This window comes from Bipolaris maydis (genome assembly GCF_028858645.1).
Source record: "Bipolaris maydis strain C4 unplaced genomic scaffold PSV08scaffold_3, whole genome shotgun sequence".
In the NCBI taxonomy this organism is placed as follows: domain Eukaryota; kingdom Fungi; phylum Ascomycota; class Dothideomycetes; order Pleosporales; family Pleosporaceae; genus Bipolaris; species Bipolaris maydis.
The window spans coordinates 1,710,673-1,726,413 of NW_027093859.1; the positions used below are offsets into that span (position 1 = coordinate 1,710,673).

Here is a 15,741-nt window from a genome sequence, read left to right on the forward strand (position 1 = left end):
TAAGCCGCTTAAAGTATGTAACTAGCATGCTTTATAGTATCTACAGATTTCCTGTTCTACAATGGGTAGGCTAGACATCAGCGGATACATGGCTTCAGTCATAGTAATATACGCTTTGAGGCCTATCATGTGCACCAGGACACCACACAACAATCGGCTAAAGCGGGTATGGAGTATTAGATGATACAATACCATGCGAGATAAAATGAAATAGTGGAGACTTCCCGATGCCGTCAAGTACGTGCTCAATAGTTATTCGAGTAGTAGTACCAAAATCTTCATGCAAAAATGCTGAATGAGTTACCCTAATCTAACTATTGGTCGTGCCGAGCTCATTTACGTTTGGCTGTCCCACTAGATAAAACTTGAGAGCGGTCTTTCGCATGTACAGCTCACATGGCTTACAGTTCTGCCACCGATCATCACGAGACAGATGCTCCGAACGCAATTCACAGTGATCAAGCTCAGAAGTAGCGCCCGTCTCAATCGCTGAATCGAAAGAGCTTATACCGGCTTCAGCAGTAGCGTCGGCGTGTTACACGGGGTTTGAATCTATACTTCTCTTACCGAGTCCCACACTAAGACCGTTGAGCTTTACGCTAGTGTTCCGTGAAGTTTGTCTGGCGAGACAGTGGAGTGGTGTGCTTGATAAGAAGGTAACAAAAGGTTTGACAACTTAATCTATATTGCTATACGTAGACTAACAGGTAACAATCTTGTTAAGTAAAGTAACTAGTAAGAAAGTACGATTCGAGTTGACCCCAACGAGAGTAAATAATGAAACCCATCCATCCTTATATCCTCATTGCCTCTGGTCCTGCCATCCCGTCCATCCCATCTTAGCGGGATGGCACATCACGTGACCCCAAGCCCCGCGATGTCATTACCTTCTGACGTGGACGCCATACGCTTCTTCGCCTCCCTGTCCTTCATCAAGGAGAGAATCCTTCTTGTTACTTGCAACACGGCGCTGGCGGCTTCCTCTTCCTCTATCCTCTTCAACTCGGCTTCCTCTTCTAGACGTATCTTTTCTGCCTCTTCTTCCTCCTGTTGCATGATCTTAGCAGCCTCCTCCTCTTCTTCTTTCTGGCGCTTCGCATCTTCCTCTTCTTTCAACTTCGCTTCTTTGTCCAGCTTGATCTTTAGCTTCCTCGCCTGTAATTTACTAAGCCCCGCATAAGGATCTACCTCCACCTTTGGAGGTTCAGGTTCCAGCTCCGGTTCTAGTTTTCGCCATTCACCACTCCATGGATCCTCCTTTTTGGCATGTGATGACTCGTTGACAACTGGCTCTGACTCTGGCTCAGGTGGCGGGGGCTCTTCCTCAAGTGCACCCTTATTTTTCTCCTTTTTGTTCTTTGCGATGCCGCCAAAGCTAAATGCTCCCCACAAGTCGTCCTCTTCTTTCTTCTCAAGCGTTGACATTTTCTCAGTTGCAGTTTTTCCTTTGCACAACTTGTCTACTTCCTCGCTGTACAGACCAATGATGATTTGAGCCAGTAACTGCATCAACGTAGGGCTTTCAATGTTTTCGAATAATTCTGGTGCCGATAATATGGAACGATCGTGTTCGAAGGTCCATCGAACTTTCTTTGACAGGAAGTCTCGAAGCCATGCATTTTCGTCAGAAGCCCCTGCAATAGACTCTTCTCGAATGGCGTGTACGGCGTCATGTAAACCAATTTCTCTGCCTCGTCGCTCCAGCTCGACTTGTGCTACTTCCTGGAGACCATGCACGCTATACTTCTTAGCAGCTTCCAGAGCAAGCAAAGCTGTCTGGAACTCATTTCGGGCAAGAGTTTTGTGGGGGTAGTCAGCGCCCTCGACATCTTCGTCGTTGAGTGTTTGATAGACACCCGTGTGCAAGAAGTGGATTAAGACGTGACCAATGCTTGCGTCAACATCTACGAGGTGAATCTCCCCAGTCCAGTGATCACGACTTGGGATGTTCCCTAATTTTTGCAGCAGAACTTCTGGGAGATAGTATTTCTGATGGGTAGGACCAAAGTGTAACGTAACGAATGGACTCGTATATAGGCTGATGTAGTCAGCTTTAAAATGGGGTGCTTGCATGAACGAAGGAAGCCTGTTTCACCTTGTTTTCAATCGAGGATGCACATCTTTGGCTGCTTTCGCGACCTTGGTCTTTTTAGCCATCGCAATTGAAGCAGTTCAGGCGGTACCATTCATAGATCTTAGGAAAATCTGAGGGTGAATCCTTGGACTGGCGCTGAAGTCAGCGACAAAGAGTCTTTATCTTGAACGCAGTATTTTCCTCAAGGCATCCTATACTGGTTTCGTGCATGATCATTCATGAAAGGTATCCCAACCACGCATTGACGCGCCGTTCTTGGAGGATCTCTGCATATGCACTAACACGACATCCTGCATACCAGGCCGCTTAGTCGCTCGTCCCCGCACCTAAATCTTCAGCCTGATCAGAGGTCAGGCGCTCAGATCGTAATCGCCATAATAACTGCCTGTAAAGAGTAAGCCTTGGTATGGGTAGGGCGCAGTTTGAACTTGTTGCACTGCACGTCAGTTTATGCGTGCACTTCCAAGAAATCAACTCGCAGATGCAGCCACAGCGCGTGATGTGTCACTGTACCATTGGTTCCAAAGTCGCAAAGGACTTCCACGAGATATTGACCTCGTTCCGGTTCATGTAATATAAGCTGAACTCAGCAATCATCGGCACTTCCCACGTAGCCGCAATCCCAAGCTACAAATACACCACAAATTTGAACAGGACACGCAATGAGCCTTTGTGTGTTGTGCAACCGCACTTTCGGCAGCGGAAAAGCACTCAAACAACATGAAGAGAACTCACCAAAGCATGCGGAAACCTTTGGGTGTAAGCCATGCAACCGCTCCTTTGGTAGCCTAGACGCACTCGGTCAGCACCAAGACAACTCTCTAGCTCACCGAAAACCCAGAAAAGACTCAGCCTTATCTTCCGTCACGCCTGTTTCATTGGCCCCCTATGCCCCTTTGCAGTTTTCGACGTCCTCTAATGTCCGCTCAACAATACGCAACGATCGGCGCAGTGGTCACGCCGTGACAGAAAACATTTCCCACACAAACTCGACCTTTGACCTGCCATTCGCAGTACTTCAAAGCCGAATGCAAGCTCTTACTATACCGGATCTACAGACATCTATTGTAGCGGCAAAAATCTATCAAGCGCATATCAACACGCGGCAAGAGGAGACAAGGACCTTCTTCACATTCCCCGAATTGCACCAGAGTGTCGCCGAAGCCGTCGCGCCTTCGATAATCTCGACATGGTTCAACAACGACATAGATGCTCATTTCAATAACAAGCATACAACGTGTGTTATGGGAAAGTTTACATGCGACAACAACGCATGCAGGAAGAAAAGGTGGAGCAGCAAAGTGGTAGCAACCTGGATTCAAGGATATCCTCGTAATGGGTACAACGCTATCGTGTTCAACCAACGCTGCGAATCTTGCAACTGCCTGGGGAGCTTCAAGCTGGATGAGAAATCATACGTTGATCGGATTGCATACAGACTCAAGAAATGGGCAGGCGTGATCGTGGAGCCACCACCATTTCCTCTCAAGACTACACCACGGCATGAAACAGATCTGTGCGAAGGCTGTAAGGTGGGAAAGTGTCCAAAGACACCAAAGCTCGGGTTTTCCTAGAATCATACATCCTTGACCCATAAGCGCTGCCGTGAACCCAAAGTTGCTATTAGTTAATCTGTTGGTTGTCAGTTGTCAGTTGATCTATACGGCCCAACAAATCCAAAGTGGAAACACGGTCACATGGAAAACAATATCGTTATGGATTGCTCGAGAACCATTCTTTCATTGTGCAGGGTGCCGCTTGAGGGTTAGACAATGAATGTGCATATGACAAATGGTGCGATATTTTCAGCACTGGTTTGGCTATGGAATGGGAAAGTCTGTGATGGAACTGAAAAGAATAGTTGAGATATGATTTTCTCGATACCACTGCTGAAGCGCAGCTTGATAAAAGTTGAGAGACACTGTCCTTGCGATCATATATTGGGTTACATTTGAACATTTACGCCAAACCAATCATCACATGAAAATTGGAAAGAAAACAAGAACTATCTTTGTTCGAACACAAACAAAAAGTATGTATTGAGAAAATATTTACCCAGGAGCCCACCGCTCTCACTCTGCTCTAAAACAAAACAAAAGGAAATCTAAACATCTAACCGACTGAGCACGGCGTCACACCAACTTCGAGTTTTCTAGAATAGGTGTAATATTAGCTAAATATATACAAATCTCTTATAAAAAATCGTTTGCAACTACTTCTAAAGCGTGCATCTAGCGCGCTGTCGCGCAGTAGAGGAAAGTACTCGTCTCCCTACAGCTATCTTACAAACCTCAAGAAAAATTTTCAGCGCACAGACCATCTAGATTAATGCCAACTCAGAGAGATCAGGTAGAACTCGAAGGTAGCGATCTAGAAGCTCGAGTCCAGCAGGACATAGAGCGAAGCTCTAGTATAGAGCAGAATAAGAAGAAAAGATCAGCCTCTACTACTAGCCTAGAAGAGGCTAGTAGAAGATCAAAGATGAGCGCTACTAGCTACACTCAGGAGATCGACGAGATGGACACAATCGTAGTAGAAGTACAAAGAACCCAAGGGACTCAGGAATCCTCGCGCCCTAGGGATAGCACACCCCCCTCTACAGTAGATGACCTACCTGCCGAGCCTAATAGACCCACACACACCCGCACTAGAAGCAACTTCTCGCCTTTTATTGGCTCAACACTAAGGAATCCTTTCGCTAGCCAAAACAAAACACCTAGGGCTACGACAGTAGAAGAGGCCCTCGAGATAGCTAGAAACCTAGTAGTCCAAGCAGCTAGTCTAGCTGAAAGCAACCCCTCACAGCAGACTAGCCTGCTCGACCTAGTAGAAGTCTTTAGAGACTACACTGAGACAGGCCGAGTTAATAAGAAGAACGCAGCAATTCTAGGAGATCAGATCTCCTCGCTTTCAAACGTCTCTAAGGAGCTAAGAGACAAGGTTCGCCGCCTCGACAAACCTACCCCTGCACAACCAAACCAGCAGGGTAATAGACAGACAGCTGCTCCTACGCAGCCTATATCGTACGCCGCAGCTGCAACAGCAAATAAGGAGCAACAGTGGACTACTGTGCAGAAGAAGGCACCTCAAAAGGCTAAGCCTAGCCTAAAGGAGAGGCAGCTAGTCCTAGTCAACCAAGGAGGCCCTGCTGCCTTTGACGCCCTCAGGCTAAGAAATGCCTTCAACCAAGCCTTCACCTTAAAAGGAGGGGTGCAATCGCCTGTAGTCGCCTCAGTCACGCTATCCTCAAAAGGGAATAAGGTAGTCACTACTACACCTGCCTTTACAGCCAACTACCTGCTAGAAAACCAGAGTATCTGGAAGGATCTAGTAGCCTTCAAGGTAGCTCAGCCCATTACCTCGTGGTTCAAAGTAGTCGTCCATAGACTACCTACTAACCACGGCCTAGAGGTAATCAAGGAGGAGATTGAGACCTTTAACAAAGGCCTCAAAGTAGTAGGCACCCCTTTCTGGCTCACTCCTGAGGCTAAGAGAGGACAGCAGAGCTATGGCTCCGCCTGCGTCGCCTTCGCAACTGAAGAGGAGGCTCTAAAGGCTATTAGAGGAAAGCTCTATATTCTCGGAGAGAGCCTGAGAGCAGAGAAGCTACGAGTTATTAACAACTTAAAGCAGTGCTCTAAATGCCAAGGTTTTGGCCACCTTGAGACTAGATGTAGTAGAGTAGCCTGTCAGATTTGCAGTGAGGCTCACCACACTAGCCTACATAAATGCAACTCCTGCCCTATAAAAGGCAAAGCCTGCGTACACACTATCTTTAAGTGCGTTAACTGCAGTAAGCCTCACGCGGCAAATAGCTCTAGCTGCGATATTCTTATAGCTAGGACTACTAGGACAGGCCCTACTAACTAGGATGTTAAAGATCCTACAAATAAATGTTAATAGAAGTAGTTCTGCTACTGAGAGCGCGCTAGACCTAGCTATTAAAGTAGACGCCAAAATCGTCGCAGTACAGGAGCCCTGGCTACTCAAGAGATCCTCCTACTCAAGCACTAGATCTATCGCTCACCAGAACTTTACTCAGATACTACCTACCCTAGAGGACTCCTCCTTAAGGCCTAGAGTACTCTTCTATATTAGGAAAGATCTAGAAGTAGAGGTTATTCCTTTTATTAGCAACGATAACGACTTTCTAGCTATTAAAGTACTAGCCTCTACTTCTAACTTCTATATATATAACATTTATAACGAGAAAAGCCTTCTAGAAGGCCAAAATAAGACGACAATCCAGAGGCGCCTCCTACAGGAGACTCTACAACCTCAGTCAATCATCCTAGGAGACTTCAACACCCACCATCCTAGGTGGAGCCTAGAGGAGCGCAGCCCTAGTACACTAGCGGAGGAGCTAGTAGATTGGATAGACGCGCAAAATCTCACTCTACTAAATACTCTAGGGGTAGGCACCTTCTTTAGGTCTCATATGCGGAAAGAGAGCGTACTAGATCTTACTTTTGCAACCAATAATATAGCTGCTAGTATCCAGGACTGGCAGACTATACCTAAAGTAGGATCTGATCACCACGCAATACTATTTAGTACCTATACTACTAGCCAGCTACCTAGTCAGCTGCCTAGCCAGCTGCCTAGCCAGCCAAAACAGTATAATACTAAACGAACGGACTGGACGATTTTCAAGGAGACGCTAGGACAGGAGATCAAAGCCCTAGATCTAGAAAAGCGACTGTCGACACTACCTCCTTATTCAAACTACACCTCAAGAAAGCTTATTCTAGGACAAAATATCGCGCTAGAAACTAAGCTAGATAAGCTAGGAGAAGATCTTACGAAGGCTATACAGAGCGCACTAGAAAAGTCAACTCCACTAGTCAACCTAAAGCCAAAGACAAAGCCCTGGTGGACTAGCGAGCTAGATAGCCGTAGGAGAGAACTAAGTAGAGCCTATAGAGCCTACAAGAAGGAGGTAGAAAAGGAAAATAATAGCTCTCTCTACCAGTGGAAAAGAGAGTATCTACGTACGAAAAATGGATACTTAAAAGCTATTCAACGAGCTAAGCAAAGCCACTGGGAGGCCTTCCTTCGAAAAGACTCACCAAAAGAGATCTTTAAAGCACTAGCATACACTAAAGATAACCTTAGTACTCAAATACCTACTATTAAAGGTAGGGAGACGTTTACTGAGAAATGCAAGGCTTTTAGAGAGGATCTCTTTCCTCAGCCTCCTACGACAGCCACCCCCTCCTTCCACACCTACAGGGGAGACAGCAAGTGGACCTGGCCTACTCTAACAAAGGACGAACTCTCCTTTGCCTGCTGCAAGGTGAAGGCTACCTCACCAGGGCCTGATCTGATCAGCCAGGAGGTGATCCAAAAGGCCTACCTAGCGCAGTCAGAAGCCCTATTTAGGATATACTCCACCTTCTTCAATCTAGGCTACCACCCAAGGTGCTGGAGAAAAGCAAAGGGAGTTATCCTAAAGAAGCCAAGCAAGCCTAACTACTCGATCCCTAAGGCCTATAGAGTTATCTCACTCCTAAACTGCCTAGGCAAAGTACTAGAAAGACTAGTAGCTAGAAGACTAGGCGCACTAGCGGAAACAACAGATCTACTCCACCCCTCTCAACTAGGAGGAAGACTGAAGAAATCCGCTATCGACGCTGCGCTACTCTTCTATAACAATATACAGCAGCAGAAAAGAAAGCAGAAGATTACTACTACTATCTTTCTTGATATTAAAGGAGCCTTCGATCATGTCTCAAAAAACAAGCTCCTTGAAGGCATGAGAGATCAAGGCCTCCCCTGCTGCCTACTAGCCTGGACAAAGTCCTTCCTAGAGGACAGAGTACTGCAGCTGTCCTTTGACGGACAGACTGAGGAGCCGCAGGAGATCTCGACAGGTACCCCTCAAGGAAGCCCAGCCTCGCCTATCCTGTTTCTGATCTACTCAAAGCCACTATTTAAGGCGATTCAGACTAATGCGAATATCTACTCCTCCTCTTATATAGACGACCTCCAGATCTCTATATCAACTACGTCAGTAAGAAGGAATATCAAGCTACTAGAAAAGGAGATTCAGAATCTATTCAGACTAGCAGGGGAGTCAGCTATCCAGTTCGATAGCTCAAAGACTAAACTAGTAAACTGGACAAGATCTAGAAAGGATCAAGCTAGAGTACTTACTCTACCTAATCAGGAAATAGTACAGTCTAAGGAGCTAGTTAGATGGCTAGGTATATACTTTGACTGCAGCCTTAAATTCAAGCACCACAGCTACATTAGGAACCAGCAGGCTAGCGCAGCCTTCCACCGCCTTAGCAGGCTAGCTAACTCAAACAAAGGCCTCTCGCCTAGAGCAGTACGACAGCTCTACCTAGCCTGCGTCACCAGCGTAGCTGACTACGGCTGCCAAATCTTCTAGAGAGAGCAGCAGACAACGCTTAACCAAAGGCAGAAGCTGCAGAATCAAGCCTATAGGAAGATCCTAGGCTCCTTTAGAACCTCGCCTGCTATACCTAGCGAGGTAGAAGCAGCTCTCTACCCTCCTAGGATTAGGCTAAATAACGCCCTACGACAATACGCCTTTAGAGCAAGAAAGCTAGCTCCTAGCCACCCTCTTAATATCGCTATCAATAGCAATCAAGGCAAGCAGCTAGAGCGTATTACTAGATCTATCTCAACAGCTCTATCAGAAGATAGCGAGAAGATTCAGCACTACGCCTCTATGCCCTGGAGCGCTACTACGCCCTATAGGATTAATATATCTAAGAAATCAAAGGAAAGCGAAGCAGAGCACCACAAGGAACTACTAGAAGACGAGCATCTTCTTTCTATCTACTCAGACGCCTCAGCTACAAGCAAAGGCAAAGGAGTAGGAGTAGGAGTAGCCCTCTACAAAGGAGCTAGCCTTATAGCTCAAGAAAAGGCTAATATAGGATACAACCAGCTAGTCTACAACGGAGAACTAGAAGGTATTACCCTAGGCCTAGAAAAGGCTGTTGACCTAGCAGACGACTACCTTGAAGTTAGAATATATGCAGATAACCAGGCTGCAATACTCAGACTAAAGACTGCTTCTGACTACCCAGGGCAAGAGTGGCAACTCAGATGCACTATAGCAGCAGAAAAGCTACAAGAAAAAGGCATATTACCTACCATACAGTGGGTACCAGGACACCAGGGCGTTATAGGAAACGAGAGAGCAGACGCGCTAGCAAAGGAGGCGACAAAGCTAGATCCTAGCTCTAGCAGGACGAGCCTAGCTGTAATAGGCACACGAATAAAGCAGCTAGGCGAGCGAGAGTGGCTTAGCTATCTAGGACAATACGGGAGAAAAGCTATTACTCTAAATCCTACTACTTACGCCGCAAGGTACAAGTGGAAGACTAGAAAGCAGATTGCTACTCCTCCTACTAGTAGAGAAGCCTCTAGCGCCTTCTATCAGCTTAAGTTAGGTCACTGCTATCTACGAGACTTCCTATTCAAGCGAGGAAAAGTAGACTCTAAAGCTTGCCCCTGCAACTATAGAGCTACCCAAGACCCTGCACATATCCTCCTTAGCTGCACGCTATACAAGGAGGCTAGGAAGAAGATGCAAGAAACTACAAAGGATCCCCTATCGCTAGCTTTCTTACTAGATACTACAATAGGCGTACAGGCTACTATTACCTTTATTAAGGAAACTAGGGCTGCAACGCAGGCCTGGTATAAAGGAAACCTCGATAACTAGGACAACACCTACACTAGGTGCCTTCGCCCTACACCCAGCCTACCTCTCCTATCACCCGCAAGACCTCCTACTACCCTCCTCCACACTAGGCCACGAGCCTCACCTCGATTTAGATAGCCCCCTCCCCCACCTACACCAAATTGATAGCACTACGTAGTTACCTGTAGGCCTAGCCTGCACGTCTTATATAGCCTACCAGCTGAGACAGGACGTTAATTAATAATAATAATAATAATAATAATAACCGACTGAGCAGACACACCAACTTCGAGTTTTCTAGAATAGGTGTAATTTTAGCTCAATATATACAAATCCATCCCAAGAAATCGATTGCAACTAGTGCCAAGTCGTGCAGCCCACGCGCTATAGAGCTAGAAGCTGGTAAAGTAGCTAATTTGAACACGTCTCACTCACGAAAACAAGAACACACAGACCACCCCGCAGCTTACTAAGAGAAAAAGCTTAGTAATAAAATGCCGCCTGATAGTGATACTATTATAGTAAATACGCAGGAAAACGGGCAAGAGAGCCAAGGACCAGAGGCTCAAATTAATAGAGAAATGGACGTAGAGTCCCCACCAGCCACCCCCACCCAAAACCAACAAACACCAAGCGTGTTTGAAATACCAATACTACCACTAAACAAGCGATACGCCAACTTCTCGCCAGAGACTACCTACAGAGGCAGAAACCCATACCAAAACACCTCCAGCCCAAAACCAATTGCCAAGAACGCTGAACAGGCAATCTATTGGGCTAGAGACCTAATTCTCCAGGCCTCTACAATGGAAGAATCTCATATAGCCCAAAACAAGCTACTAGAGCTACTAGACGTCTTTAGGGACTATACCGAAACAGGCAGAGTAGCCAACCAAATCACAGAAAAGCTATCTGCCAAACTAGCTTACCACTCAGCCACGCTCGCAAACGCCTCACAGCAAGCAACAAAGACGCTTAAACAAGCGACGATCGCAGCCTCAAACAAGGCACAACCAATAGCTGCGCAACCTACCCAAAAACCAGCCCAAAGCTCATACGCAGCTATTGCAGCAAACAACTCAAACCAGGCCTGGACGACAGTACAGCCAAGGAAGAAGCAAGCACAACAGGCTAAAAAACCAGCATCTTACTACCAGACGCTGGTTACACTAGAAGACGGCCAAATAATTAGCCCTCTACTAGTTAGAAACAAGATCAACCAAGCCTTCCAAAAGGCAGGCATCGCTGGCCTAGTTATCTAGCAAGTTTCAACAAGCAGAAGAAATAACCTTATCCTAACAACCACAGAAGGATACTCAGGAGAATTTCTTCTAAAGCAAGTTAATACATAGCAAAGCTAGCTCCTAATTAAGAAAGCCTAGCCGCTAGAGTCCTGGACTAAGCTTATTATATATAGAGTACTAACAACCTTTAACGGAGCTGAAAACCTTCAGCTACTCCATACAGAAATCCCAACGTATAATAAGAACCAAATAATTGTTAGTAACCCATACTAGCTATCCAGAAGCTAGAAGAATAAGTAAATAAGCTCTATTGTAATTGCCTTTAAATCTAAAGAAGAGGCGAAGAAGATTAGTAGTAGAATAACAATTCTTGGCTAATCCCTTCGGGTAGAGAAATACCGCTAAATCCCACTAACTGCGCAATACAGCAAGTGCTAAGGATTTAGACATAACTATAGCAGGTGTAGAAACCTAGCTAGCTGCCAGTTTTGCGCTGAAAACTACCTAACTACTCAGCATAACTGTAGTATTTGCAAAACCAAAGGGAAGGCCTACAACTATACCCTGCTAAAATGCAAAAACTGTAAATAACCCCACTTTGCTAACAGCAAAGACTGCGAGGTATTCCTATCTATTAAATAATAGTAGAAAACCTTAAAGTACTACAAGTAAACCTAAACAAAAGTATGCACGCTACAGAGTCAACGCTACAACTAGCAATTAAACTTAAAGTAGACATTATCGCAATCTAAGAGCCGTAGATTGCACCTTCTAGTAGTAATAACTACGAAGCCCTAAGGTCAATAGCCCACTAGAGCTTCTACCAAATCTTTCTAAAAGTAGACCTAAACCTCCGCCTAAGAGCTCTATTTTATATATCTAGATCTCTAACAGTAGAGGTTAGCTAGCGAGAGGAGATAGGTGACTACAACGCTATTACTATTATAATTTAAGAAGGACGCTTAAAGTTCAACATCTACAACGTATACAACCAAAAAAACGCAGAAAATATAAAAACCTTTTAAAGATTACTCGCTAATACTCAGCTACTAATATCCACCTTACTACTAATAGACGCTAATAAGCACCACCCTTAGTGGGACCCAGGCTGTAAAACTAGCCAAGACGGCCAGCTATTAGCAGATTGGATAGAAGACCAGGACCTTAGCCTCCTTAACACGCCAGGAACAGCCACTTTCTTTAGACCGCACCTGTCTAGAGAAACAACGCTAGATCTAACTATCGCTATACTAGACCTAGCCGCGAAAGTAAGAGACTGGTAAATAATAACAGAAATAGGATCTAACTACTATAGGATACTCTTCTCAATCCAGACAATAAAGAACCTAGTTAATAGCCCTACTAACTAAACAAGATACAATACAAAAAGGGCAGACTAGGACCTATTTAGAGAAGAGCTAGGCAAAGCTATCTAGAGCAACGCAGCTCTACAATCGCTAGATTAGATCCACCAACTAAGAAAAGCAGATTTAAGAAACCTACTCCTAGGCCAAGATAATAAGCTAAAGCTGCAACTAGACGCAATTAGAGAAGCTATTACGCTAGTAATCTAATAAGCCGCAGATAAAGCTATTCCACAACTAAAAGAAGGGCTAAAAGTAAAGCCCTAGTAGAACCAGGAGTTAACTAAGCTACAAAGAAACGTATCTCACTGCTAAAGAATATTCGCATAATAACTTTAAGCTACCTCTATAGAAGAAGCCTATCTTTTTAAGAGAGACTTCCTTCTAGCGCGAACAACGTACTAAACGGCAATTAAGAGAGCTAAAAGAGAACACTAGAGTAACTTCCTAGAAAAAGAAGACCCACAATCTATCTTTAAAGCTATAGACTATATAAAGGAAAAGAGAGTAGAAAGAATCCCTCCTATCTAGGGAGAGACGCTAGAAACCTCTTTTAAAGGAAAGTGCAAAGCCTTTCGAAAAGCATTATTCCTACCACCACTAAGTACAGCACTACCAAGCTTTAATAACCACTAAGAGAAAGAGTGGGAGTAGCCAGCGCTATTAACAACTAAGCTAGAACGCGCTTACTCTAATAAGGTTAAAAGTAGCTCACCAGGCCCAGACGCTTTATTATAGGATATTATCACAGCAGCCTACTAAGCTCAGCTAAATACGTTCTTTAAAGCTTACTCTCTACTATTTAACTACGGATACCACCCAACCTACTAGAGAAGAGCTACAGGAGCTATTCTAAAGAAGCCGTCTAAGCCCGACTATTCTACCCTAAAGGCCTATAGGGTAATTACTCTACTAAGCTGCCTAGGGAAAGTAATAGAACGGATAATAGCTAAAAGACTCGGCTACCTAGCCGAGACTACCAACCTCCTACACGACTCGCAGATAGGAGGGAGACTAAAGAAATCAGCTATAGACGCAGCTCTACTTCTTGTAGATCAGATCCAGCACTAAAAACAACAAGGCTATACTACATTAATAGTCTTTCTAGACGTTAAAGGAGCGTTTAACCACGTTTCGCATAATTAGTTCCTAGATACACTAAAAAGACTAGGCCTACCTATCAGCCTAATCACTTGGGCTAAAACCTTTCTATCTAATAGATCTCTAAGGCTTGCCTTTAACGGCCAAATAGAAGAGTTTAGCGAGATTAACGCGGGCATCCTACAAGGCAGCCCAGTCTCGCCAATCTTCTTTCTCATCTATATTAGAGACCTATTCCCTCAAATAGATGGATTCCAGCTATCCTATATCGACGATATCTCAATCACAACCTCGTCAACGTCTATTAAGAAAAACGTGAAGATACTACAACGCGAGGTTAACAAACTAGTTATAAAAGGAAAACAACTAGCAATCGAATTCGACATAGCAAAGACAGAGCTAATCTACTATATAAAAAACAAAAGAAGAAAAGAAATACCTCTAGAACTCCCTAGCAAGGAGAAAATATACCACAAAGATACGATTAAGTGGCTAGGGGTATACCTCGACAATAAGCTATCCTTTAGAGAGCACGTAGCTACTAGAGCTAGCTAAGTAAAAATAGCTTTTAATAGACTAGGGAGACTAGCTAACATCGACCGCGGGCTATCTCCCTTTGCTATCAGACAACTATACCTAGCATGCGTCACCAGCATTGCAGACTATAGGTCGCTAATCTATTGGCGCAACTAGAGCTTTATTAAAGATTAGCTTTAACCGCTGTATAACGCGGCTTGTAGAAAGGTACTAGGAGTATTTAAAACAGCTCCAGCTATCCTAATAAGTATCGAAGCTAGCTTGCCGTCACTAGCCGTATGGCTAAGCCAAACGAATCGAAAATACGCTCTACGAGCTATACAACTAGCTCCAACCTATCTAATTACAAAAGCTATTGCAAGGCTATAAAAAACAACCCTTTAGCAATTAAAACAGCCAAATAAACTAAGACAACTACGCGCTATTATAAGCTCTATCCCATCTACTAAAGAGATAGAAGAGATCATCTCATATAGGTTTAGACTATGGGACTCTCTTAACTACAATATCTCTATATTAAAGAAATCTAAAGAAGAAGAGGCAGCCGCCTACAAAGATTATATCTAAACAATAGAGGATAACTCTATAGTAATCTACTTAGACGCCTCTAAAACTAAAGACAGAGATGGGATAGGAGTAGGCCTAGCGGTCTATAACCCTAACCAAGAAGAAATCTACGCAGAGACAAAGAACATAGGCGAGCAACAACTAGTCTATAACGGAGAGCTTGAGGGCGTTACAGCAGCGTTTGAATACGCTGCTAAAACAGCCCAAAAAGACTAGAATATCTACGTTTACGCTGACAACTAAGCTGCCATCTATAGGCTCTAAAGTCTATTAGATAAGCCAGGCCAACAATAGGTAATTTGGTGCTAAAAAGCAGCTAAAGCTATCCTTAACAGAAAAGCAAAGATCTTCTTAAAATGGGCACCAGGCCATACAGACATAGAAGGAAATGAAAGAGCAGACGCTCTAGTAAAGGAAGCTACAAAATAAACACCAAAAAAATCACAAACAAGCCTAGCCTTCCTAGGCACTAAGATTAAGCTCCTCTAACGAGCTAGCCAGGCAGAAGAGTGGAGAAAGTATAGAGAAAAAGTAAGAGAGAAGAAGACTAGCTACGGAGCTATCTTTGATCTAAAGCTCAAAAACCAACTAGCAATCCCTAGAGGCACGAAAAGAGACATTTTAAGCTCCTTCTACTCTCTTAAGATAGGGCACGGATACTTTAACTCCTACCTAAAGAGAGTAAAGAGAAGAGAATGCGACCTTTGTAGATGTGGGAAACCGCAAACTGCAGAGCACCTACTTTGATACTGCGGCTTTTACAGCGTAGAAAGAAACCAGCTTAAAAAGACTCTAAACCAAAAAATACTCAAACTCCTACGACTACTCTATACCACGAGCGGTATAGAAGCTACATTAGCTTTTATTACTAGCACGCGGATAGGAACAAGAAAGTGGCATCTCGGCCAAGAAGGCTAGAAAGAAAAATAAGAAAAACAATAACAAAAGAGGAAAAAAAAAAAGGAAAAAAAAAAGAATAGTTAAAAATTTGAAATATTTAGCACTATTTCCTTCTCCCTAAGAGAGCTCGCTGGAAGGAAGCCTAGCTGCCCTACATCTCTCCCTGTTACCAAACTGCTCTTAAGCACCAGGCGTCTAGAAAGCTAGCAACAGCTTAGCTAGATATAGGCCGAAGCACCACAGTCACGCAAT

At 44.3% G+C, this 15,741-nt stretch overlaps 2 protein-coding genes across 2 annotated transcripts; one reads left to right on the forward strand and one right to left on the reverse strand.

The window, feature by feature from the left end:
• Positions 1-310: 310 nt before the first annotated feature.
• PSV08DRAFT_399850 (uncharacterized protein) lies at positions 311-2,073 on the reverse strand (the record flags this gene model as incomplete). Its single annotated transcript, XM_014217205.2, has 2 exons — positions 311-489; positions 1,023-2,073. The coding sequence occupies 2 exons, from the start codon at positions 2,071-2,073 to the stop codon at positions 311-313; spliced, it is 1,230 nt and encodes a 409-aa protein (XP_014072680.2).
• A 684-nt stretch (positions 2,074-2,757) lies between these two features.
• Positions 2,758-3,669, forward strand: PSV08DRAFT_386317 (zinc-binding domain-containing protein; the record flags this gene model as incomplete). The annotated part of the gene is made up of 1 exon (XM_014217211.1): positions 2,758-3,669. One exon carries the CDS (start codon positions 2,758-2,760, stop codon positions 3,667-3,669), a length of 912 nt encoding a protein of 303 aa, XP_014072686.1.
• Positions 3,670-15,741: the final 12,072 nt, after the last annotated feature.